Source organism: Cervus canadensis, chromosome 17, assembly GCF_019320065.1.
Source record: "Cervus canadensis isolate Bull #8, Minnesota chromosome 17, ASM1932006v1, whole genome shotgun sequence".
Classification (NCBI taxonomy): domain Eukaryota; kingdom Metazoa; phylum Chordata; class Mammalia; order Artiodactyla; family Cervidae; genus Cervus; species Cervus canadensis.
Genome location: NC_057402.1, coordinates 36,415,207 through 36,439,898, shown reverse-complemented (window position 1 = coordinate 36,439,898; position 24,692 = coordinate 36,415,207). Strand labels below are relative to the sequence as shown.

The window sequence follows — 24,692 nt, the reverse complement described above, 5'->3', positions numbered from 1 at the left end:
TGAAATATTTCAAATTAATTTTCAAAGGCCAGACCTTTTACGAGATGGTGAGGAAAGTTTTTCATGCATATGAATTCCATGTCCTGGAGGCCTAGCAGGTTCTTCCTCTACAATATCCCCCCAGGATGTATTTTGCCGCCAAGATTCACGAGCTATTTTCAGAAAAAAGAAAACCTCTGTTAACTGTTTAACCACGTAATTCTATAAAACCAATTTTTGAGAACCGATTTTTAAAAGGCATCCTACTCTAAATTATTCATTTTATACAAAAACCACATGTATTAACATAATCTATTTTGTACCGCTCTACCTATACATACAACACACACACATACAAACATGCACACATAAATTACCTACCTTCATAATCTGCAAGGACATCATTCCAGTTCATACCACAGAAAGATACACTGCCACTGCCCATGCTGGCCTAAAATGTAATAAGAAAAATTGAAAAATAGTTGAACCAATTATGAACTAATAAAAGGAACTATAAATGAAATTTTCCTATCTATTGCTCATATATTTCATTTAGCAAACAGTCCAACACCAACATTAACAGCAGAAATGAATGAAATAATTTTAAAAGAAAAGTATTGACCTTAAACTATTACTACATAAAACTCTGAAATATTCAGAGTATACATCAGAAAAGCTCAAAAGTACTTGTTGGGCATTAAAATTTAATAGAAAAATGTTTGAAAGATTCACAGTTACTTTCATTCTTTAAGAAATCCCTCTCATCAACATATATATCATGAGCGTTTAGTGACAGCAAGGCAATGTATCATTTGCTTTTTATCAGTAGAATAGAAAAAGATATCTTAGATTCTTTTTTAATCTATACACTTATAATCTGAGAAATGTTATGTATTTACTTACTCTGAGGTTCAATTTCATTTGTAAAATGAGAAACCAACTTCCAGCTTGTCAATTGCATCATATATAAAAAACACTTGGTAAAGTGCTTTAAAAGGATTTCCTATTGTTTATTGTATATCTCAATCACCCAGAGAATAAAAATGCTAAACGCTCACAGAAAAATCACTGTCATTGTCAGTTTCAATGTTGATATCATTGTTTTCTTCAGCTTCAATTTCTCTAGTTAACTGTTCCTCTTCAGCAATAGCACTGGCAATAGCTTCTTCATTGGCCTTTTCTAGACGATCTGCTAGCTCTTCTTTTTTAGCAAGAACTTCTGCCATAGACTATAAAGTTAAAAACAAACAATAAGAAGAATCATCAGTAGACTGGAAAGTCAAGTAATTATTTCTCTCTTTATGTTCTAATCATATACTCAACATATACATAAAAACAGCATTGATAAAGAACTATAAAACTTGGGGTCCAGCTCTGTGACTCAGAAATTTCTTAAAAGCAAGAGACTATTCTGTATTCCATAAAATGATACAATAACCCATGACTTACTTTCTTACCACTCTGCTGTGTATGACAAACTGTGAAGCTATATAAATAAGAGGTATTGTTATTAATGATAAAGTGTGAATTTCATTCGAGCACCAAAATTCAAAACAGTTACAGACCAAATATCTTACAAACAAAAGAAAAACACTATTCTTAAAAAGGAACATTAAAAAATTATGCCATAATGGTGTTATTAATATTTTTTGAACATATATACCTAATTTAAAATTATGCATTAGAAGTATGTAATACAAATAATATGTACCAGAATTAATTGATAAATCCCTATAATAAAAAAAAATCCCTATAATAAGCTTAAACATGTATACTATAAATGCTGAGGCAAACACTGAAATAACAAAGATTTATGACTACTAAGCCAACAAAGGAGACAAATTTAAAAATGTAATTAATTAAAAAGAGGGGAGAAAAGTAGGAAAAGCGGGATAAAGAATAGATGAGTCAAAGAGAAAAACAATAAGATGGCAGATTTAAAAGAACCATATTCATAGTCGCATTAAACAGAAATAGTCTAAACACCTCAACTAGTAGACTCAAATCTGGATAAAAGCAAGACCCCAAACCCCATGCTGCACGTAAGAAACCTAATTTAAATATGAGAGTATAAACAGATTACAAATAAAAGAGTTACCATACTAACACTAATCAAAAGAAAGCTGAATTATTAATATCAGACACAGTAGGTTTCAGAACAAAAAATATGACAAGCGATAAAGCAGATCATTTCATAATGATAAAACAGCTAATTTATTAAGAAGACAAAACAATCCTAAAGATTTGTGAATTTAAGAACAGACCTTCAAAACAAAAGAAGCAAAAACTGACAGGATTGCAAAACAAAATAAACCTAACGGGAATGTAAAATGGTACAGCCACTTCGGAAAATTGTCTGATAGTTTTACACAAAGGTTAAAAATAAAGTTACCATGTGTTAGTCGCTCAGCTGTGTCCAACTCTTTGCGACCCCATGGACTGTAGCCCACCAGGCTCCTCTGTCCATGGAATTGTCCAGGCAAGAACACTGGAGTGGGTAGCTACTCCCTTCCCCAGGGGAATCTTCCCATGTATCGAACCCAGTTCTCCTGTGTTGCAGGCAGATTCTTTACCATCTGAGCCACCAGGGAAGCCCATATGAAAGTTACCATATGACCCAAAAATTCCAATCCTAGATGTACACCCAGGAGAAATGAAACCATACATTCACACAAAAACCTGTACACAAATACCTAACGTAGCATTATTCACAAATGCCAAAAAGTGGAGAAAACCTAATGTTCATAAACTAATGAATGGATAAAATATGGTAAAGTTCACATACTGGTACAGGCTCAAACACAGATGAACCTTGAAAATAATATGCTTAGTGAAAGAAACCATTCACAAAGACCACATATTGTATTCCACTTCTATAAAATGTCCAGAACAGGCAAATCTATGAGAGAAAAGAGAGATGAGTGGTTGTATACGGCTGGGAGGGTACGGAGAAAGGGAGGCCTGCTCATGGACACCGGGTTTTTTCTGAAGTGATGAAGTGTTCTAAAACTAATCATGGTCATGTTTGCACAACTCTGTGAATATACTAAGAAACACTGAACTGTATACTTTAAATGGATAAACTGTATATTATGCAAGTTATATCTCAATAAAGTTGGTTTTAAAAAGGCAGCCCCACAGATACAAGCAGAGATTTCAAGACCTCTCTCTCAACTGATGGAATACGTACAAAAAATTTGCAAAGGAGACCTGAACAACATTATCAACAAAACTGACCTAGATATTTTCTCAAGAGAAATGAAAACATATGTTCAAAACAAAGACAAATGTTCATGGTGCCTTTATTCATAACAGAGAAACTGGAAACAAACATCTGCCAACAACTGGAAGGATGAACGTATTGAGCTACATGCATATGACAGAGTACTCCTAAAGACAGTAGAAAAAGAAAGAACTATGAACATACACAGTGATGTCAGTGAACTTCAAAATAATTATGCTAAGTGAAAGAGGCTAAACATTACATAATTTACATTAATTATATTATTCCATATACAGAGAATTCTGAAAATGCTAATTAGTATGTAGTGGCAGCAGAACCGTGATAACCTGGGAAGGGGAAACAGGGAAGAGCAGAAAGAAGGATGACAGAAGAGAATGTAAAACTTTTGGAGGCAATCGATACTTTCATTATCTTGATTGTTGTGATGATTTCATAGGTATAAACACATGTCAAAATATATCAATGTATATACTTTAGATATGTGCAGTTTATTGAAAATCAATAACACCTCAACAAAGGTATTAAAAATGCAAGTGCTTGAGCTTCAGCTTATTACTGAATTGGTCTGAAGCCTAAACATTGGTAGCTTCTTTAAAGCCACCCCTCCCAGCTGCATCTACCCTGGTGATACTCTGCTCCCTCAAAACACACAAGATTGTCCTTGGGGAAGAGAATGGGATGAGGGAGTTTAGATGAGAAATCATTTCTTTGCATCCTAAGTTTTTTCTCTAAAAACTCTTGAATATTACAGAAACTAATACAGAAACTAACTTCTTAAGGTGCCACACCAACATCACAAATAACAATGATTAGAAAGCTATTAAAGTTGAATAGATTTAACTTTGGAGAAGGTATGTTCTCACTTGAGCTTATTTCCTTCCTAATCTTATCTTCTCCAGAGAACATTTCTATTTTGTCTCTTAAGACCTGAAAATATTTTAACATAGTAACACAGCTTATGGATGAAAAGATTTAATTATCCACATACAACGTCTACTATTTTCCACACTGTGAAATTCAAACAAATATCTGTATACATCATCATTCCTAAATTTCTAAATTTTCATTAAAATTTGGAATTTCAGTAAATCTAAAAAAATTAATCCAGGGTAGCTAGGATTTATATCAGCACATTTTTACAATGCTGGCAAAAGTGGACCTTAAACATAAAGGTTCTCACAGTCATTTTTTGCTTAGCTTTCTGTTAAATAAGAGAACTGCAGATTTTTTTTACTCTAACCATCTATGAGACAATATTATATAGACGGAAAAAAGGAAACAGTTTTCTCAATACAACCACAGTTCTCTATAATCCTTCACTTAGAATCTCAACAATGAGGTGCTTCTCTAGAGCAACCCACAGAAGTATCACTGCCAAGACAAACTAAAAATATAAAATTTTTTCAAAACCTTGCTTTAGTTAAAACTCCTCTAAAACTTCTAAGAATATACTAATATTCATATGTAAAGCGGAACTTATTTTCTTTCAAGTATGTAATGTCATGCTCAAAATAATATTTCAATATTCCACCACAAGCTAATTTTACCTATGTGATCAAAATAAAAATGATGAGAGAAGAATTTTTAAAAAATTATTTTATGCTTACTTAAGTATAGGATGTTTTTCTTCTTTTGAAATTTGATTCTCACAGAATCAATTCACAAAGTAAATAATTTAATATGATACCTATGAAATTTAATATGCTATCTATGAAAAGAAAACATAAATATAACCAATTTCTACCCCATACATTAAACTCACTTATATGACAGTAATTACATTTAACTTTCAAAAAATTCACACTAAAAGATGTAAGTTAAAAACAAATTACCCTTATTCCTTTACAAAGGAATCCAAATATTAATTTCTGTTTTTCTTATTACTATAACTCTTATTTTTCCTTAAACAACTCATACCAAGTTTCATCTATATCTAATCTTACTCTAAGATAAATGATTTGGCCTAATCCTGGTGGCTCAGTGGTAAAGAATCTACCTCAATGCAGGAGACACAGATTTGATCCCTGGGTCAGGAAGATCCCTTGGAGGAGGGCATGGCAACCAACTCCAGTAGTCTTCCAAGAAAATCTCACGGACAGAGGAGCCTGGCTGGCGCCCATGGGGTCACAAGAGTCAGGCACAACTGAGGCTACTGAGCACGCCACATGCACCGTCTGCTGACATCTCCTTTCAGCATCATAAAGCACTAAGTTTAAAAAGAAATTATAGTATATGGTGGCCATTTAAAAATGAAAATTGGAATGACTTTTCTCAACAGCTTTTTATATGGAGCTACTCCTTCTGAAAATTACTTTTTAAAAATGCCAGCATGACCTATTCTGAACTATCCTCAGGCCAAGTTATCTTACTACTTAAGTGGAAAAGAGAAAGACATGAGCAGAATTAACTGTTCATCCAAAAACATAATCCTATAAATAATTTCAAGTCAATGCATTTTTAAAGATTCAGCAATAGGGATGACAAATTTCATCTTAAAGACCAATTCCAAATGATAACTATCTAAAGTATTCTGTTAAGAGAATTTTAAAACTAAGTTCATTACACACCATTTCCCAACAGAGTGGTAGATGTTGCATAGAAGACATTAATGTTATAGTTTCTTAATGCTAAAGAACATTTGACCAAATCATACAAAAACTAAATGATTTTGAGCAAGTTACTTGACTCTCACAGTCTCATTTCCACCCTCTACAAAATAAGAAGAATCTTAACTACATCCAAAGTTTGCTATAAGAATAACATGTTAACATAAAATAACAAATAAAATGCTATGCTTAAAAGTGCCCTGTAAAGTGTAGAGAAATGCATTATTGGAATTTTTGCTTCTTTAATATATCTACTCAGAATTCTGAGAAGTTGTTCTTACCAAGTTAGCAGCACTCACATTTGAAATATCTGAAGGATCCATTTCACTTTCTATTCTTGCTTTTTCTGCTGAAAATTTGTCTTCACTTGCTTGCAAAGAAGGTGTGTCAGCTTGCTGAATAACTGAAACACACTCTGTATCAATGTGAACAGCAGGTATTTCAGAAGTTGGAACAGAATTGTCTGGTAAGAAACTATTCCCAGAGTTCTTGACATCATCCAGTGTACTCACTGTGAACTAACAAAACATATTGTAGAATGAATCAGAGGTAACAAAAAATACTCACTCACTATTTCACTCTAGAAAAGCTGATTCTGCTTAACCCACCAACTGTGAAGCAGCAGTTGGCTGGCTAACAGACCAATAACTCATTATTTTGGTATGTTTTAAGTGTTAGAAAAGAAATGCTATGAAGCCACAAATTTTATTTACATATCTACTATGTTTAAGGATACTGAAGTGCTTTAAGAAATTAAGCAATATATGTTACAATTATGTTTGATTTTAGTAGGCTGATTCCTGATGGCTATACTATATGCTTCACAAAAGAAATCTAGTCACAAATATAATATATTATGCTTTATGTTCAAATAACTAAAGGTATTTACATAGTTTTTATGAAAACTAATATCAAATGAAGGCACTTCTCACCAAATATGTACTTTAAAGGCATTTTACTCAAAACATGGAACTCACTCTCTTTAGATAACATTAACACAACCTCAATGCATCTTTCATGAAGACTCACATGGTACATAATACCAAATCTTAGATCTAAAAGAGAAATATACCATAAAAAGTAGAGCACATGTCAGCAAGCAATTTCCTTAAGCAATTCATATTCTTTAGACTTCAATAGCCTCTCCATTCCCCTTTAAGAATATTTAACACAAAAGCAACAGAAATGTGAAAACCATCTAGAACAAATACAACTTTTGCTTAGGTCAAATACATTACATCTTTTAAAAATTTTAAGAGTTTAGTGAACAGAACAGGACTTTATTTTCACTTTCTAATAGAGTACAGAAATAATGGGGCTATGCTTTTCAGTACTCAAGAGTAATGAACTCCAAGGAGAAGAACAAAAATCTAAAGTTGTGAATTTAAAACTCACTCACACCACTACTTAAATAAACATCAGATGGACACTGCAGTGACCATAAAAACCCCAGTTTGATATAGTATTTATGTAAATACTAAACTTGGCCAAGTCTTATAAACTACTTTAAAAATTCTACTATCAGTTATAACTTTAAAGTGTCCCAAAGTGTTCATTTTAGCATACGCATTATTCAAATAGCATCACAATGTTTATATTGCTATCAACATTATCCATGCATCAGTCATCATGGTTTATAATCTTCTCGGTAATATTTATATTAGCATTACTGATCTTTACAATATAGTCAATCCTGTTTATTAAAAAACCAGTATCAACTTAAATAACAGAATCAAAGCTAAACTATAAAGTAATGTGAAAATATATGAATATGCTAATTCCATTTTCAGAATGAGAGTGGAGAAAACACAGCTATTAATATTAGCTTGGCCACCATAAGCAGTGAACTTTTATACTGAAATAATTCAGCAATAATTACTCATAAGCTCTATGTATAGACTATTTCTAAAATCTCAAAATCATATAAGCTTATTCTTTACACAAAATTAGCACTTTTTTTATAATGTTAAATTTTATAGTTAAAATATATGTTAGCAAAAATGCTAAATGTTGGTTAAATGATGTAAAAAGTGATTTCTTCATCAAACTTACCTACATTTAAAAGTTTCTTAAAGTTTTACCCAACAGTTATGTACTGATAAACTTACTATGTGCCTATGACTCTGCTCCATATTATGGGAAATTAAAAGGCAATATGGGCTTCCCTGGTGGCTCAGACAGTAAAGAATCCACCTGCAATGCATGAGACCTGGGTTCGATCCCATGATTGGGAAGATAACTTGGAGAAGGGAATGGTTACCTACTCTAATATTCTTGCCTGGAGAATCCCATAGACAGAGGAGCCTGGCAGGCTACAGTCCATGGGGTCGCAAAGAGTTGGACACAACTGAGTGACTTTCACTTTCACACTTTCATAAGATACTACCCACAAGGAGTTTTCAATCTCATGTGGGCATAAAACATATACACATTAAACAGTTCTAAAACATTAAGAATAATGCAGGATTAAGAGCTATTATTATCATTAAGAAAAAAAACATGGGAGTCTAAAAAAAAAGAAATATTCTACAGGTAAAAGAAGAAAATTTTAAAAAGCTACTATTCTGGACTGAGAAATATTAGTTATTTTACAACTTTTTTACTTAGTCTCTGTACCCATATCAAACAATCTCTTATATTTCACTAATGACTTTGCAGAAAATTATACTAAGTGAACATAAATCTTTCTGTAAACAAATATCTTTCAAAAATGCATTGCTAAACCAAACAAGTAAAATAAATTTCAAATGGACTAAAAGAAGAAGTACTGGGAATATTAATCTTAAGGAATTATTTTAAATATTAGCAAGTCACTCTATACTTGGACTGTAGAAAACAAAAGTAGAGCAAGTGAAAAATGATTCTTACTTTCATCACTTTAAATAACGCTACAAATGAAGCAGGAGGACACCACTTTAATGAAGTAATCAAAGTCAACAAACATGGGCACATTGGTATGATATTTCTTTAGATGTGAGGTTGACAACTGCTTTATTTTTGTCCAAAATGCATAAGCTAAAGTGAATAATGAATAAAGAAACTGAAAAACACTGTGCCAAAAAAATCTACAATGTATTCTTCACAAAAATGAATGTCATGAAAAATAAAGACAGGGTGAGTAACTGATGCTGGTCAAAGATATTAAAGAAACAAAGTCAAATACAATGTATGATTCTAAGCATTGTGGATCAGGGAAAAAATTTCTGTGAAGAAATTACTGGGCAACTGGAATTTTTGAAAATCGGACTATAAGTTTAGATAACAAATTATATAAATGTCAAATTCCCTGAATTTTATTATTAAAATATGATTATGGAAAAGTTTTCTGTTCTTTGGATATACATGCTGTAGAATTTAAAGGTGAATGGCTGTGATGTTTGTACATTACTTTCAAAAGTAACATGTAAATAAAGAGAGAAAAGGAACTGTGGCAAAATGTTAATCTGTGAATATAGAAAAAGGGTACCAGAGGTTCATTATTCTGTTCTTGCAACTTTTCTATAGATCTGAAATTTTTCACAATAAAAGTAAAACAATGAAGTAGAAAAATTAAGACATTCCTACTTATATATATCTCCCATATAAAAAGCAGTAAAAGGACTTTCAGAATGTACTACCTGGGTTCTTTCTGCAAGAGGATGATCACATGAGTGTACTGGGTCCTTGGGCCGAGATTCTATAGTATTAGAAGGTTCATCTCCAACAAATTCACTTTTCTGTACGCTTTCCTCAGGCAAAAGATGTACATTTTCTTTATCACTGTCATCCTTTGATCTTAATGCTTCTGTTGGTAATGAAGCTTTTGGCATCACTGCTGTTGATCGTGAACGAACAGGCCTTCCTCTCTGAACAGTTTCCCATCCTTCAGCATCTTTCCGTTCTACGCAGTTGAGAGAAGAAAATAAATTAAGAATTATTTAGAAGATATACATTTTCAAAAACCTATAAAATAAAAATATTTTACAATCTAATTCTCATTGACTGTAACTAAGCTATAAACATGACACTAATTACTATGCAAAGTGCATTCACGTGTGTGTGTGCATGTGTGTATTATCTAATTCCTATGACCACACAGGGTAGGTATAATTATCCTTATCTTACAAATGATAAAACTGAGATTAAGACTGACCTAAGGCCCCACAGTCAGAAAGTAATAACATTTATATAATGTATACCATTACTGGTCGGGGCATAGACTTGGATTACTGTGATACTGAATGGTTTGCCTTGGAAACAAAGAGAGACCATTCTGTTGTTGTTGGTTTTTTTTTTTTTTTCATTCTGTTGTTTTTGAGACTGCATCCAAGTACTGCATTTCGGACGCTTTTGTTGACTATGATGGCTACTCCATTTCTTCTGAGAGATTCTTGCCCACAGTAGTAGATATAATGGTCATCTGAGTTAAATTCACCCATTCCAGTCCATTTTAGTTCACTGATTTCTAAAATGTCGATGTTCACTCTTGCCATCTCCTGTTTGACCACTCCCAATTTGCCTTGATTCATGGACCTAACAGTCCAGGGTCCTATGCAGTATTGCTCTTTACAGCATCAGACTTAACTTCTATCACCAGTCACATCCACAACTGGGTACTGTTTTTGCTTTGGGTCCATCTCTTCACTCTTTCTGGAGTTATTTCTCCACTGATCTCCAGTAGCATATTAGGTACCTACCAGCCTAGGGAGTTCATTTTTCAGTGTCCTATCTTTTTGCCTTTTCATGCTCTCCATGGTGTTCTCAAGGCAAGAATACTGAAGTGGTTTGCCATTCGCTTCTCCAGTGGACCACGTTTTGTCAGAACTCTCCACCATGACCTGTCTATCTTGGGTAGCTCTACATGGCATGGTTCATAGTTTCACTGAGTTAGACAAGGCTGTGGTCCATGTGGTCAGTTTGGTTAGTTTTCCATGACAGAAAGCGAAGAACTAAAGAGCCTCTTGATGAAAGTGAAAGAGAAGAGTGAAAAAGATGGCGTAAAATTCAACATTCAGAAAACTAAGATCATGGCATCCGGTCCCATCACTTCATGGCAGATAGATGGGGAAACAATGGAAACAGTGAGAGACTTTATTTTCTTGGGCTAAAAAAGTCACTGCAGATGGTGACTGCAGCCGTGAAATTAAAAAGCACTTGCTCCTTGGAAGAAAAGCTATGACCAACCTAGACAGCATATTAAAAAGCAGAGACATTACTTTCCCAACAAAGGTCTGTCTACTCAAAGCTATGGCTTTTCCTGTAGTCATGTATGGATATGACAGTTGAACTATAAGGAAAGCTGAGAGGTGAAGAATTGATGCATTTGAACTGTGATGTTGGAAAAGACTCTTGAGAGTCTCTTGGACTGCAAGGAGATCCAACCAGTCCATCCTAAAGGAAATCAGTCCTGAATATTCATTGGAAGGACTGATGCTAAAGCTGAAACTCCAAAACTTTGGCCACCTGATGTGAAGAACTGACTCACTGGAAAGACCTTGATGCTGGGAAAGATTGAAGGTGGGAGGAGAAGGGGACAACAGAGGATGAGACAGTTGGATGGCATCACCGACTCAATGGACATGAGTTTGAGTAAGCTCCGGGAGTTAGTGATAGACAGGGAGGCCTGGTGTGCTGTGGTCCACGGGGTTGCAAAGAGTCGGACACGACTGAGCAACTGAACTGAACTGAATGTTTACTATGTGCTACCACTGTTATAAGTGCCTTAGATATAACTCTTAATCTTCCCCTAAGATCAGTACTATCATTCCCATATTACCAATGAGGAAACTGAGACAAAAGGTAAAGCCAACATGTAAGTCCAGGCAAATCAGTTCTGATGTCAATGGTCTAATGGATATGTAAAAACTGCCTCTCCATCTTTTAGAATCCAAACATAGGCCTACCTCCAAAGTTCAAGTACTTTTCCCCTTAGTATCAAAAGTATACACTGACTTAGCAAAAAAGGAAAAAAAAACTATTTTAATGATCATAAGATTATAGAATGTTAATTGAATGAACACTCGAGGACCTAGTTCAGTATTTTACCATACACATAAAAAAATGAGGGCCTATGTCCAAAGACACAGAGCAAAATAGCCTAAAATAAATATGAATCTTCTACTACGTTTCAAAATGTCACAACCTGAGGTATACACCTATACAGTTAATAGCCATAATTTTTAAGTTTATAGGCTAAAATGTAGTGTGTCAACATGAAGATATCTAGTTCTGGCCAAGATGGAGTAGCCTGACTTGCATTTCCAGGTCCTCTTTCTTACAACTAAGAACTCTGGAAAAACACACAAAATAAGCACAGGAAGATTTTAAAAGACAGAAAGAGATAGGTGGACTGCCTAGGGACCCTGGGAGTTAAAAGCAGCATAGCAATGAGTTCTCTGTGTTTCCTAATTGCTTTCTATACATGACAGGATGGTACAGAGGCCTCCAACCCAGAAAGAACAAATGATACAGACAAAACAGGCATCAGCAAAGCTTGTTTTGCCAAGCTGAAAGGCAGAGGAAACGATGACCTAAGAAAATAATCATTTTGGCAATCCTTGTTCTATTCAGCCAAGCATCAGTGGAAAACTTGCACCTTATGGTTTCAATAGGGCTAAGTCGAGAGTTGAACTTCCATTGCTCATGTGGTAGAAACAGATGGTCCAACTCCCTCACCAAAACAGTGTCAGCAAAGTTGAAGAGTGAGCTGAGTTTCTCCCTCCAAATGACATTAAACAAGGCAGTAGGAGCTGGAGTTAGTCAGCACTCTACTTTTCCCCAACCCTAGTGTCAGTGGGAAACTGAACTTTCACACCCACTGAGCAGCAGTGAGACTTAATGAGGTAGTGAGAGTCAGAAGTGGTAGACACTGATCTGCCCCACGCACAGTCATAAGAGTCCGATGCTGGGCACAGCCTCTACCTTCATCCAACATCAAAGACACACAGAATGAGTCAATATTCTGATCTCCCTCACCCGCAGTGTTGGCAGGTCCCATATAGAAAGCTGAGCTTTCACCCTCACCAACATCATTGCCACAGAGTAAATTAGTAGAAGACACATTTACTTAGCACATGAATCCCATCTCACCTGTGATGACGCCAGCAGGACCCATCAGAAAGCTAAGATTCCACCCCACCTCACACAGGTAAGTCAGGACTCAGTCCTCCCTTCACGCTGCCCCTCCCTTGTGTCAGTGGGGGCACAGAAGAGAACGAATAAACACTTTCCAAACTTAGTGAAAGATATAAAACTAAAGGAACTAAAAAGATATAAAACTAAGAGAACTAAGAAATCCAAAGAAACTGATGCTAAAACACATCATAATGAAACCTCTGAAAACAAAAAACAAAGAAAAATTCCTAAAAGAAGCCGTGGGGGGGGGGACAAGAAGCCATAGGGAAAAGATAAATTATCTATAGCAGAACATCAGTTTTAACGACAGCAAATTTCTCTTCTGAAACACTGAAGGCCCGGAGGAAATGGCACAACTTTCAAGGACTGAAAGAATTATCAATCGCAAATTCTATAATCAGTGAAACTATGCTTCAGGAATGAAGAATAAATAAGGCGTTCTCAGATGAAAAGAAAACTAAGCAAATGTGTCACTAGCAAACTGGCCCTTAAAGGATGACCAAAGGAAATTCCCTAAAGAGAAACTAAATAAGTTTTAAAAAGAAGAACATGGACCAAATTCTCCAACCAAAAGACCCAGAGTGGCATACTAGATAATAAAACAAAAGCATACAGTTATAACTGGAAATGGAACAACAGACTGGTTCCAAATAGGAAAAGGAATACGTCAAGGCTGTATATTGTCACCATGCTTATTTCACTTTTATGCAGAGTACATCATGAGAAATGCTGGGCTGGAAGAAGCTTTTCTGGAATCAAGATTGCAGAGAGATATATCAATAACCTCAGATATGCAGATGATACCACCCTTATGGCAGAAAGAGAAGAAGAACTAAAGCGCCTCTTGATGAACGTGAAACAGGAGAGTGAAACAGTTGGCTTAAAGCTTAATATTCAGAAAACTAAGATATGGAATCCGGTCCCATCACTTCATGGCAAATAGATGGGGAAACAGTGGAAACAGGCTGACTATTTTTGGGGGCTCCAAAATCACTGCAGATGATGACTGCAGCCATGAAATTAAAAGACGCTTACTCCTTGGAAGGAAAGTTATGACCAACCTAGACAGCATATTAAAAAGCAGAGACATTACTTTGCCAACAAAGGTCTGTCTAGTCAAAGCTATGGTTTTTCCTTTAGTCATGTATGGATGTGAGAGCTGGACTATAAAGAAAGCTGAATGCCGAGGAATTGATACTTTTGAACCGTGGTGTTGGAGAAGACTCTTGAGAGTCCCTTGGACTGAAAGCAGATCAAACTAGTCAATCCTAGAGGAAGTAAATCCTGAATATTCACTGGAAGGCCCAATGCTGAAGCTAAAGCTCCAATACTTTGGACACCTGATGCAAAGAGCTGACTCACTAGAAAAGACCCTGATGTTGGGAAAGACTGAAGGCAGGAGGAGAAGGGGATGACAGAGGATGAGATGGTTGGATGGCATCACCGACTCAATGGACATGAGTTTGAGCAAGCTCCAGGAGATGGTGAAGGACAGGGAAGCCTGGTATGCTACAGTCCATGGGGTCACAAAGAGTCGGACACAACTGAGCGACCAAACAATAGGCCGTGCCATTATATGATTCACTACGTGGAAGGTATTTTATTTCAAGGGAAAAAAATACTTACAAAATGCTCATTCCTGTGACTAGTATATTAATCATTATCTTATTGCTTAAATATTGTGACTATGTTACTACATTTATTTATACTTTAAAATAAGGACTAGATGGAACCTGTAATCTTTTATTTGAAAAATCTGCATTTTGAAATCTGCAAGGGGAAAGCACACTTAGATTTTTTGTTGTTTTCTTAAACTTTTTACTATTTTTTCATTATTTTATTATTTATTATATTTATATATTTTATTATGAAGATTTTCAAATACAGTACACAGAAAATAGTATTATGAACTCCCTGCTCTAATCATTAAGCTTCAATAATTATCAACATTCTCCTGCTCTTATTTCATTTCTTCTTCCCTATTGTTTTTTCTGAGATATTTTTTGAAATTTTATTTATTTTTGGCAGTCCTAGGTCTTCATTGCTGTGAAGGTTTTCTCCAGTTGTGGAGAGCAGGGGTTACTCTCTAGTTGAGGTACCTGGGTTTCTCACTGGTGTGGCTTCTCTTCTTGTGGAGCATAAGCACTAGGGTGTCGGAGTCTCGGCAGCTGTAGCCCGTGGGTTCAGGAGTTGTGGCTTCAGGCTCTAGAGCACAGGCTCCGGAGTTGTGGTGCATGGGCTTAGCTGCTCGGCAGCATGTGGGACCATCCCAAATCAGGGATCAAACCTGTGTCTCTTGCTTTGGAAGGCAGATTTTTTTTTACCACAGAGCCACCAGGGAAGCCCTGTAATATTTTAAAACAAATCCTAGAAACATCACTTCTCTTGGAAATATTCAGTATGTGTCCTTTTTTCTAATGTACTTTTTTAAAGCATTGGGTTTTTTTCTGTCTGGTTTTGCTGGCTCTTTGTGCCATGCAAGCTCTTCTCCAGTTGTAGTGAGCAGTATCTCTTTCGTTGTGGTGCACTGGTTTCTCACTGCAGTGGCTTCTCTTGTGGAGCTCAAGAGAAGGGCGTATGTGGCTTCAATAGTTGAGGCACGTGGGCTCTGGATCACAGGCTCAAACAGTTGTGACACAGAGGCTTAGTTGCTCTGCAGCATGTGGGATCTTCCCCGATCAGGGATCAAAACCTGTGTCTCCTACATTGGCAGGCAGAATTTTTACCCCTGAGCCACCAGGGAAACCTAGTATGTGTCTTTAAGAGACAGAATTTTAAAAATATAACAACATCACTAACATAACCAACAAAATTACTAGTAATACCTTAAATCATATACCGTCCAGTCGTATTCAATTTTAATCCATGTTTAACTCTTTAAAAATTTATTTATCTCTGTTCTATACTTTAAGTATATATATGTATATATAAAGAAAAATTATAAAATCAACCTCATAAAAATCAAATATACAAAAAGAAAAAAACAACTAAATTATGAAATTAAGTTTAACAAAAGATTTTTGATTCCAGATAATTTAACTGGCTCACCCTTAGGAACACTATGATTAATTACTTTATAAAGAAAAACAGCCCTTTTTGAAACCTTCCTTATAGAAAAAAATACTGCTTAAAACTTGGACCTAATCCAGTAACCAATAAGATGGCCAATACAAACATTATCACGCAATTTTTTTAAAAACCTGAAATAAATGAAGCAATTCAAAAGAAGAGTATATCAAAATAGAAACTATAACACAAGTCTATTAAACACTAGGAAATTAGTTGTGGACAAATTACATTTTTAATGAAAATTTCAGTAAAAACTATATCGAAAAATCATTCCCATAAATAAGGATACTTCTTAAAAACAGTAAATCATTGTTTAAACTATCAGAGAACTTCTAAATACTTAAAATAATTTTAGAGATGTGCCCAAAGCTCAAAACTATATTTCACACCACCATTTTTACACTCCAGAATTTTCACAAATGTCATTAATAAAGTAGTACAAAATTCAAGTCAATACAACCAATAATTTCAAAAGCACTGGGATAATCTTAACCTGTTTTTTGTTATTATTTTTATTTATCACCATATTTAATTCACTAATATTTTGTTCAATGTTCAAGATAAAATGTTGCTTTATTGTAATATCCTTTTAGGTTTTGATATTAAGGTTATAAAATGATCTCTCTTTTATTCTGAGGAAGAGTTTCTTTAAGATTGAAGCTATCTTTACCTAAAATCTTTGGAAGACTTCACAGGTGAAGCCATCGTGACCTGGAATTTTCTTTATGAAAAAATGCTTCATTATTAACCCATATTCTCTTTTAGACTTATAAGTTCCTTCAAGTTTTTCTAATTCTTGCTATGCAATTTTTGTTATATTTTTCAAGTATTTATCAATTTCTTCTAACTTTCTAAGTTTAGTGTATAATATTGGTCATAATTTTAATATTTGTGGGATCTCTAACAATGTCCTTATTTCATTCCTGGTACTAGGCCTTGTCTCCTCTTTTTCTTGCTATTACTAGAAATCTGTTAATTTTATTAGTCTATTTTAATAACTACATTTTGGCTTTGTTAATTTCTCTGTGTTCTCACCTATAAACCTTTTCCTTCCATGTTCCTTGGGTCTAACTTGTTTTTTTCTAATTTCTTGAGATGGACAAAATGTGGATTATAGGTTTTCCTCCTTTCTAGCTGGTATAATTGAGGCTAGAAATTTTCCTCAAAGCATAGCTTTAACCAGACCCAAAGATTTTTAAATGTTCATTTTTCTTTCTACTTTCATCATGACTTCTTCCCTGACTTGTGGACTTTTCAGAAATATATTCCAAAGTTACAAAAATTTGAGAATTGCATGGCTGTCTTTTTACAATTAATTTCTAGCTTCATTCCACCGTGTTCAGACAGAATGAGTTCAATCATCCAACAGCTGTTGAAACGTTTAATGGCTCAGCATGTGTCAATTTTGATAAATGTTCCATGTGTGCTTGAATATGTATTTCAATTTATAGTTACAGCCATAAGAAAGTAAGTAGCCTGTATTAAAATTAATCTTCCTGTCAAACACAACTACAAGAGCTAGACAAAATATATAAATGAACTATTTAAAGGCACCAGAAAGCAACCAATATAGGCAAGATTTGAGGAATTACAATTCCTGAGAAAAGAGGCAACAATATGAGATCCACATTCACCCTAGAATTTTCCCTGAAGACTGCTGGAATTCACAGTGCAGGCAAAGTGACTCCTTGCAGAAACCACCAGTCCTATCTAGCTCAGACAGATACTGGAGTTCATTGACTCTAAAGCAACTGGGACGTCAAGGAAAAATAATCATGGAGACCTGGGAACTGAAGAAGAGTAAGCCAAAAAAAATCTGCATTCAATCTTCCCTTAAGAAGTCTGACAACTGCTAAGCTTTGCATATACAAGGCAAGACTCCAAGAAATCCAGAAAACAGCAGCTGGGGTGCTAACGAGCTAAGCAGATATTGTAGCAACTGTACGGTGCTGAGGAAACAAAAGCTGGAATTCAGGAATGAAGTGGTCTTGGCAAACACCCCAGGTTTTTAGTTAAGACCCCAAAAGGAACAAGAAAAAACTAAAACATATCAACTTTAATAAAACCTCAAGGCAACCCTGACAGGATTAAGGTGCTCTGTTTGTTCTCTTTTGCCATAAAAAAAATACATTTTTAGAAAAAGCCCCTGTAACTTTTACTACACAATGTTAAACACTCAATTAAATATAGCTGCATACTAATAAAATAACTGAATAATAAATGAACAACAAAAACCCGAAAACTCCCCAAAAATGTTTTTCAAAGTAACAAATCCATGGATAGTTCTGACATTTTACTTCTCTGACACAAAATTTCTAAATAGCTGTTATTAATATATTCAAGAAAATATGGATTAGAAATAGAACAGAGGATTAGTGCAATAACTAAAATACATATCAATAAAAAGTTTCCAGACTGAAATGGAAAAGAGTCCATCGGAATGGAAAAGAGAAAGCATTATTTGTCAGATGTATCAATTACATAAAGTTAACTAATCAAGTTGTTTGGATATTTTTATATTTACTGATCTTTATCTATATATACTATCAGTTGAGATAGTTATGTTAAAATCTCCCAGTATAAATATAGACTTTTTTCAATTTTTCCTTTCACTCCTGCCTGGTTTTGCTTTATATGTTTTAAAGATATGTATATATACATGTTTATGTCTAAAGCAATTTAGAATTACTTTATCTTTCTGATGAGATGACTCTTTAGTACTTAAAAAAAAAAAAATCTCTCTTTAAAATGCTTCCTATCTACTCCATTTTGTCTGGTTATTCTAAAAATACTAGTTTTGATTTGAATAGGGTATGTATAGAATATCTTTCATCTTTCCCTGTCTTTTTCTTTTGACTTTTCCATGTCTTCATATGGAAGGCACATCTCTTGTAAGTAGAATACGGGTTTATTTTTTTAATATGGCTTTATAATTTTTGTTTTTAAAATTTAGTATTTAGACCATTTATATTTAATGTAGGGACTGATAGAACTGCATTTACTTCTAATACACTACAGTTTGTTTTTTATTTGTCTTATCTGTTTTGTGTTTCTTTTTTCCTCTTCTCTGGTTTTCTTCTGGATTAATCAAAAGGATTATTAGTTGAACATTCTTTTATTCTCCTTTTTTGCTTTCTTGAGTTTATAACACATCCTTGACTTATATCTAATACAAATTATTTTGTAACTTCCTAGATAATGCTAGTTCACTTTCATGCATTGGAGAAGGAAATGGCAACCCACTCCAGTGTTCTTGCCTGGAGAATCCCAGGGACGGCGGAGCCTGGTGGGCTGCCATCTATGGGGTCGCACAGAGTCGGACACGACTGAAGCGACTTAGCAGCAGCAGCAGCAGATAATGCTAGAACCTAGATAATATAAACTCCATTTTTCTGCTCTTATCTTTTGAATTATTGTCATGAATTTTCATTCTACATACATGTCAAGCTCCACAAGACATTGTTCCATACAGTCAATACACATGTAATGTTATCTACATGTCTGCTCCTTCCAGTGTTCTTCATTCCTTCGCGTATTTTGGGGTTTCTATCTAGGATCATTTACGTGCCACCTGAGGAGCTCTGCAGCATTTCTTTCAGTGTAAGTCTGCTAATTACAAATTCTCTTGTTTTTTATTTATCTAGAATTACCTTTATGTCACCTTCATTTTGAAGGTTATTTTTGCTGGATGTAGAATTTTATCTTGCCAGTTATTTTCTTTCAGCCCCTTTAAAGATATCATTCTACTCTCATCTGGCTTTTATCTGCTATGAGTTTACTGTTGCTCCTTTGAAAAGTCTTTTTTTTTTTAAACTCTGATTATTTGCAAAGATTTTCTAGTATTTTTTTTTTAGTATTTTTAGTATATTGCATCTAGATGAGATTTATTTTGTATTTTTCCTACTTAGAGGTTTACAGCATTTCTTGAATATAAGACTTTTATGTCTTTTGCAGTTTGGGAAAATCTTCAGTGATTATTACCTCCTCAAATGTTGCTTTTGCACCATTCACTCCATCTCTTCACAGACTCCATTTACGTGTGTGCCTCTTATGCTCTTCTCTGTATTCTATTTCTTTTCTTTTTTTTTTTAAATTTTCTTTATTTTCTTTATATTCTTTTCTATTCTATAAAGTGATAGAACTTTGGAATCTCTTCATGATTTAACCTCAGTATTTTCTACTGACTTAGAATTAATTCAATACCAAGTCTCTTAAAATTTTAAATCTCTTCTAACATGTGCAACCACATTAGCTGCTTTAAGAATTTCACTTATCTTTTTGGATTCCTCTCTTACAGAGCACTGTGACCATAAAAAAATCTGGATTGGTTGCTCCCTAGACATGCACACTGCAAACATCCTGGGATCACCACCACAAAATTATTACCTTTGCCTCTTGTCTGTAGTAGTGACAGTGTTGATGAAGTGGGAAAAAAAAAAGTTAAGACCTTGCATGTTTGAAATGTCTTTAATCGACTCTCACATCTAATGGATAATTTGGCTGGACATAGGATTTTAGCTTTGAAATTACCTTTCTCCAGAATTTTGAAGACATTGTTCAATTTTCTTGTGGCTTCTGGTAATTCTGCAAAAGTTGATTTTTTTTTATTGATTCAGAATCAATTCTGATTCTTGGTCATTTGTATATAAACTGATTCTTTTCTATTTTTAGAGCCTCTCATCATTGGTATTACTCATAAATTTCCCAACAAATTTTGATGTCACTCTACTTTCATCCATTATACTGGACATTTAATGAATGGCCCTTATGGTTAAAGCTTATTATCTTCATGTTAAACAAAAGTTTCTTTAATTATTTCATGGCTTCTTCCTTTATCTTTCTATAACCTATTATTATTCAAATAGGGGATAGTCTCATTAACTATTTTTATATAAGAAAACTAAAACTTAACATCTTAAAATACTAATCATCTTATTTCCATGAAAGTCTTTGAGTCAGGAATCTGAAGAGTGCTCAGTTTTTGTGGGGGAGGTATAAAGGGTACTCTTCTCATCTCCACGTGGTGTGAGCTAGGGTTATTCAACTGAAATCAGAGTGCATGATAGCCTCACCACATTCTTACAGTTTTGATATTAGTTACTGACTTGAGATAGTTCTTCCCCTGGCCACTTTCTCTTCATATGGTCTCTCATTATTCAGCAGCCTATCTTGGGCTTCTTTACAGGGCAGTTGGCTTCTAACAAGAAAACTGACGCTGCAAGGACTCTTTACCAGGTACGCTGGGAATTTACTAATGTCACTCCACATACATTCTACTGATCATATCAAGTCACAGGACCAACCAAAGACTTATGGGGAGAAAAACAGACTCTACTACTTGACAGTGGGAATGGTATGCATGCACATGGATGAGAGAAATTGTCCAGACCCATTTTCGCAACAATCTACTACAATTCACAACCTAGCTTCAAATTGCCAAAGTCTTCCAAAACTACCAGACATTCATCCAATTATAGAATCAGCCTCAAAGACCAGTATCTCATGATCTATACCAGATCTGCAGAGAAGGCAATGGCACCCCACTCCAGTACTCTTGCCTGGAAAATCCCATGGACGGAAGAGCCTGGTAGGCTGCAGTCCATGGAGTCATGAAGAGTTGGACATGACTGAGCGACTTCACTTTCACTTTTCACATTCATGCCTTGGAGAAGGAAATGGCAACCCACTCGAGTATTCTTGCCTGGATAATCCCAGGGATGGGGGAGCTTGGTGGGCTGCCGTCTATAGGATCACACAGAGTCGGACACAACTGAAGCGACTTAGCAGCAGCAGCAGCATACCAGACCTGGATGAGTTACTCAGGTATGGGTTCTTTTGATCTGGAAACCTCACAGTTCAGTAGGAGGAGAGGGTATGAAGAGGAAGAAAGATTGAGGCGTCTTAACTTTATGAACAGTCTTTCACTTAACTTCTTTATTTTCAATACAATACTCCCATCTTTCAATGTAGCTGGTATCCCTTGGGTCAAATACTATCTTCTGTACCTTCTCAAGAGAATGAACCTCCAATATTTTGTGGGGTGAGTAAGATACATCTACTCTCATCCTACTATTCAGAGTAATGAAGAATTGAGGAAGATTCAAGATTCTTCTTAACTTATAATCCCTATCTATACTCTCACGTCCAAAGATACCTGCTCACACCAATTTTTGATCTTTTGGAAGTTATATGGAACAAATTGGATTGCCTGACATTGACAGTTTTGCCCATTCTCAGAGCTGAGAATTCAGCTAGCTTACTCAAATGTCACCACTGGTCTTTCTACTTTCCAACTTTCCAAATTTTGCTCATATCATCTCTTCTCCTGTCTCTTTTTCTTTAAGTCCTTCCATATCATTTCAGTTGAGTTTGGGGACAAAGTAAAGGTAACTGTTTGTGCTCACTTTGTCATCTTTAACAAAAACCAACTTTATAGCATATTATTAAAAACTTGAGTATTATAGCTACTGCAGTTATAAATTAAACTTAAGTTATACACCATAATTCAGTGCACAGCTCAGTTGCTCAGTCGTGTCCAACTCTTTGTGACCCCATGAACTGCAGCACCACCAGGCTTCCCTGTCCATCACCAACTCCCGGAGCTTGCTCACAGTGCACAACAGTGCAGCAAAACCCTGAAATGAAAAACTAAAGTGGCCAAAAACAAAATTCCCTGGTATATTAACAATATTATTTTTCAGTCTAGCCATAATTCAGATCAATCATTTCACTTCAACCAAATGAGTCACACTCATAAATACTGCTTTAAACAAAACTATGATACATCTGTAACATCTTACAGAAAAATCCAAATGAACTTTTTGGCCAACCCAATATAATTTCTTGTGGTTTTGATTTTTTAATACATTTCTCTCAGACCCTTTCAAGATACAGACACTAAGCTTTATGATTATACATTTTTCTACCTTTTCCTAAGAAAGAACTCATGCCTACTCTCAATTTTCTACTTTCTCAATAGAGAAAGCACAGGCAATATATTCTATAAAAGTAAGGCATATGTTTGAAGCAAGCCAATACATCTTACTGAGACCAAAATGGAAAAAACAACACAATATCAGTAATGAAGCTGTTGCATTACATTTGTTATATCCAATAAAACATTTATGAACCAAAAAGCTCCAAACAGATCTTTCATCAAAGAGAAAAGAAAGCCGTATTCTCAAGTTGTCTCTAACTCATAATACAAATTCATTATTTCTTACTATCACTCTAAAATCCAAGTCTCTAAAAATGTATATATAAAAAAAAATCTACCCCGGGGCTTCCCTGCTGGTCCAGTGGTTAAGAATCCACCTTGCAATGCAGGGGCCACCGGTTCAATCCCTGGTCCAGAAAGATTCCACATGCTGTGGAGCAACTAAGCCCACGTGCCACAAGTACTGAGCACATGGGTCACAACTACTGAAGCCCGTGCACCCTAGCGCCTGCACCCTAGCGCCTGTGCTCTGCAACAAGAGAAGTCACCTCAATGAGAAGCCTGCACACCGCAATGAAGAGTAGCTGCCCCAAATGGCCACAACTAGAGGAAGCCCACGCACAGCAATGAAGACCTAATGTAGCTGAAAATTTAAAAAAATCCACCCTGAATTTATGTTGAAAACCCCTATGGAATAAATAAAGGTGGATCTTTAGAATAATGGCCCTTCTATTTATTTTTGACCTTTATTTATTCTGATGGTATGGAAAACAAGATACATGAGTAAAGATAAACAGGATATTATTTCAGTATTTAAAATATTAATGAAATGCATTTAAATAGTATTTAAATATTAATGAAGTACTGGCATGATATTTTAAAGTAGAGGATGAACTACTGTATTTCTTTTCTACTTTAAGTCAAAAGAGTTATAAAGGATCTTAATAAATGAATTGACAAAAGACATCTCAAACTTGAGACAAAAGACATCTCAAACTTGAGACTAGAATGATCTTCCTAAGTTTTCATATAGTTTTTTAAGATTATTTTATGATTTTAACTAAAGCAACCTAACATCACAGAAATGATGCACCCAGATAAATATATAATGCTACTATGACCAATTTCAAATAAAATAAATAGATCCACATAAATCCACTTATCTGCTGCATAAAAAGGTTGATTCAGAACCACTTGCCGTTTCTGCGGGAAGGCTTCTGCACTGCCGCTGGTGGGCAAGACTGGGCAGGTGCTACATCTGAAGAAGCAGCAGAGCCTGTATGATGAGCCTTCACCTTGTCAGCCCAGCTGACACCTGTGGGAGCCAGGCGCGGAGCAGCCACTGCGCCAGATGAACCCCTATGGAGAAAATGACTGAATTTAATAAATAAATATAGGTTAAAATTTTAAGTATATACTTAGTATATTTAAATTTTAAATGAATTATATGTGTGAATGTATATCCACACATACAGGATAACATACTATCAGAGCAACTGAAGGCATACGTATTCATAAATATCCTGGACTAATACTTCATTAGTCCAGCATAACATATAGTATGGGAACAAACATAATATAAAAGCTGTCACTAATTCAGTTTAAAAGAAAACCTCAGTGAAAGGGAGAATCTTAAAAAAATATGCACATATACCTGCACATATACCCTTAACTTTTTATTTTCATTTAAAACTCTTATCTATTAATAATATGAATGTCCGTTAATTTGACCATATATCAACAC

General features: G+C 34.9%; 1 protein-coding gene across 2 annotated transcripts in view; it reads right to left on the bottom strand.

Annotated features, from left to right (window-relative positions):
• The window catches only part of SCAPER (S-phase cyclin A associated protein in the ER), a 410,821-nt gene that overhangs the window by 290,248 nt on the left and 95,881 nt on the right, over positions 1 to 24,692 (bottom strand). Inside the window, exons 8-13 of one of the 2 annotated variants that reach the window (XM_043489284.1) lie at positions 24,147 to 24,307; positions 9,447 to 9,709; positions 6,111 to 6,347; positions 1,038 to 1,208; positions 361 to 430; positions 35 to 152 (exon numbers count right to left, since the gene is read on the bottom strand). In XM_043489284.1, coding sequence (XP_043345219.1) covers positions 35 to 152; positions 361 to 430; positions 1,038 to 1,208; positions 6,111 to 6,347; positions 9,447 to 9,709; positions 24,147 to 24,307 — 1,020 coding nt within the window. The remainder of the gene's footprint in view (positions 1 to 34; positions 153 to 360; positions 431 to 1,037; positions 1,209 to 6,110; positions 6,348 to 9,446; positions 9,710 to 24,146; positions 24,308 to 24,692) is intronic. The other variant, XM_043489285.1, reaches the window with a different exon arrangement.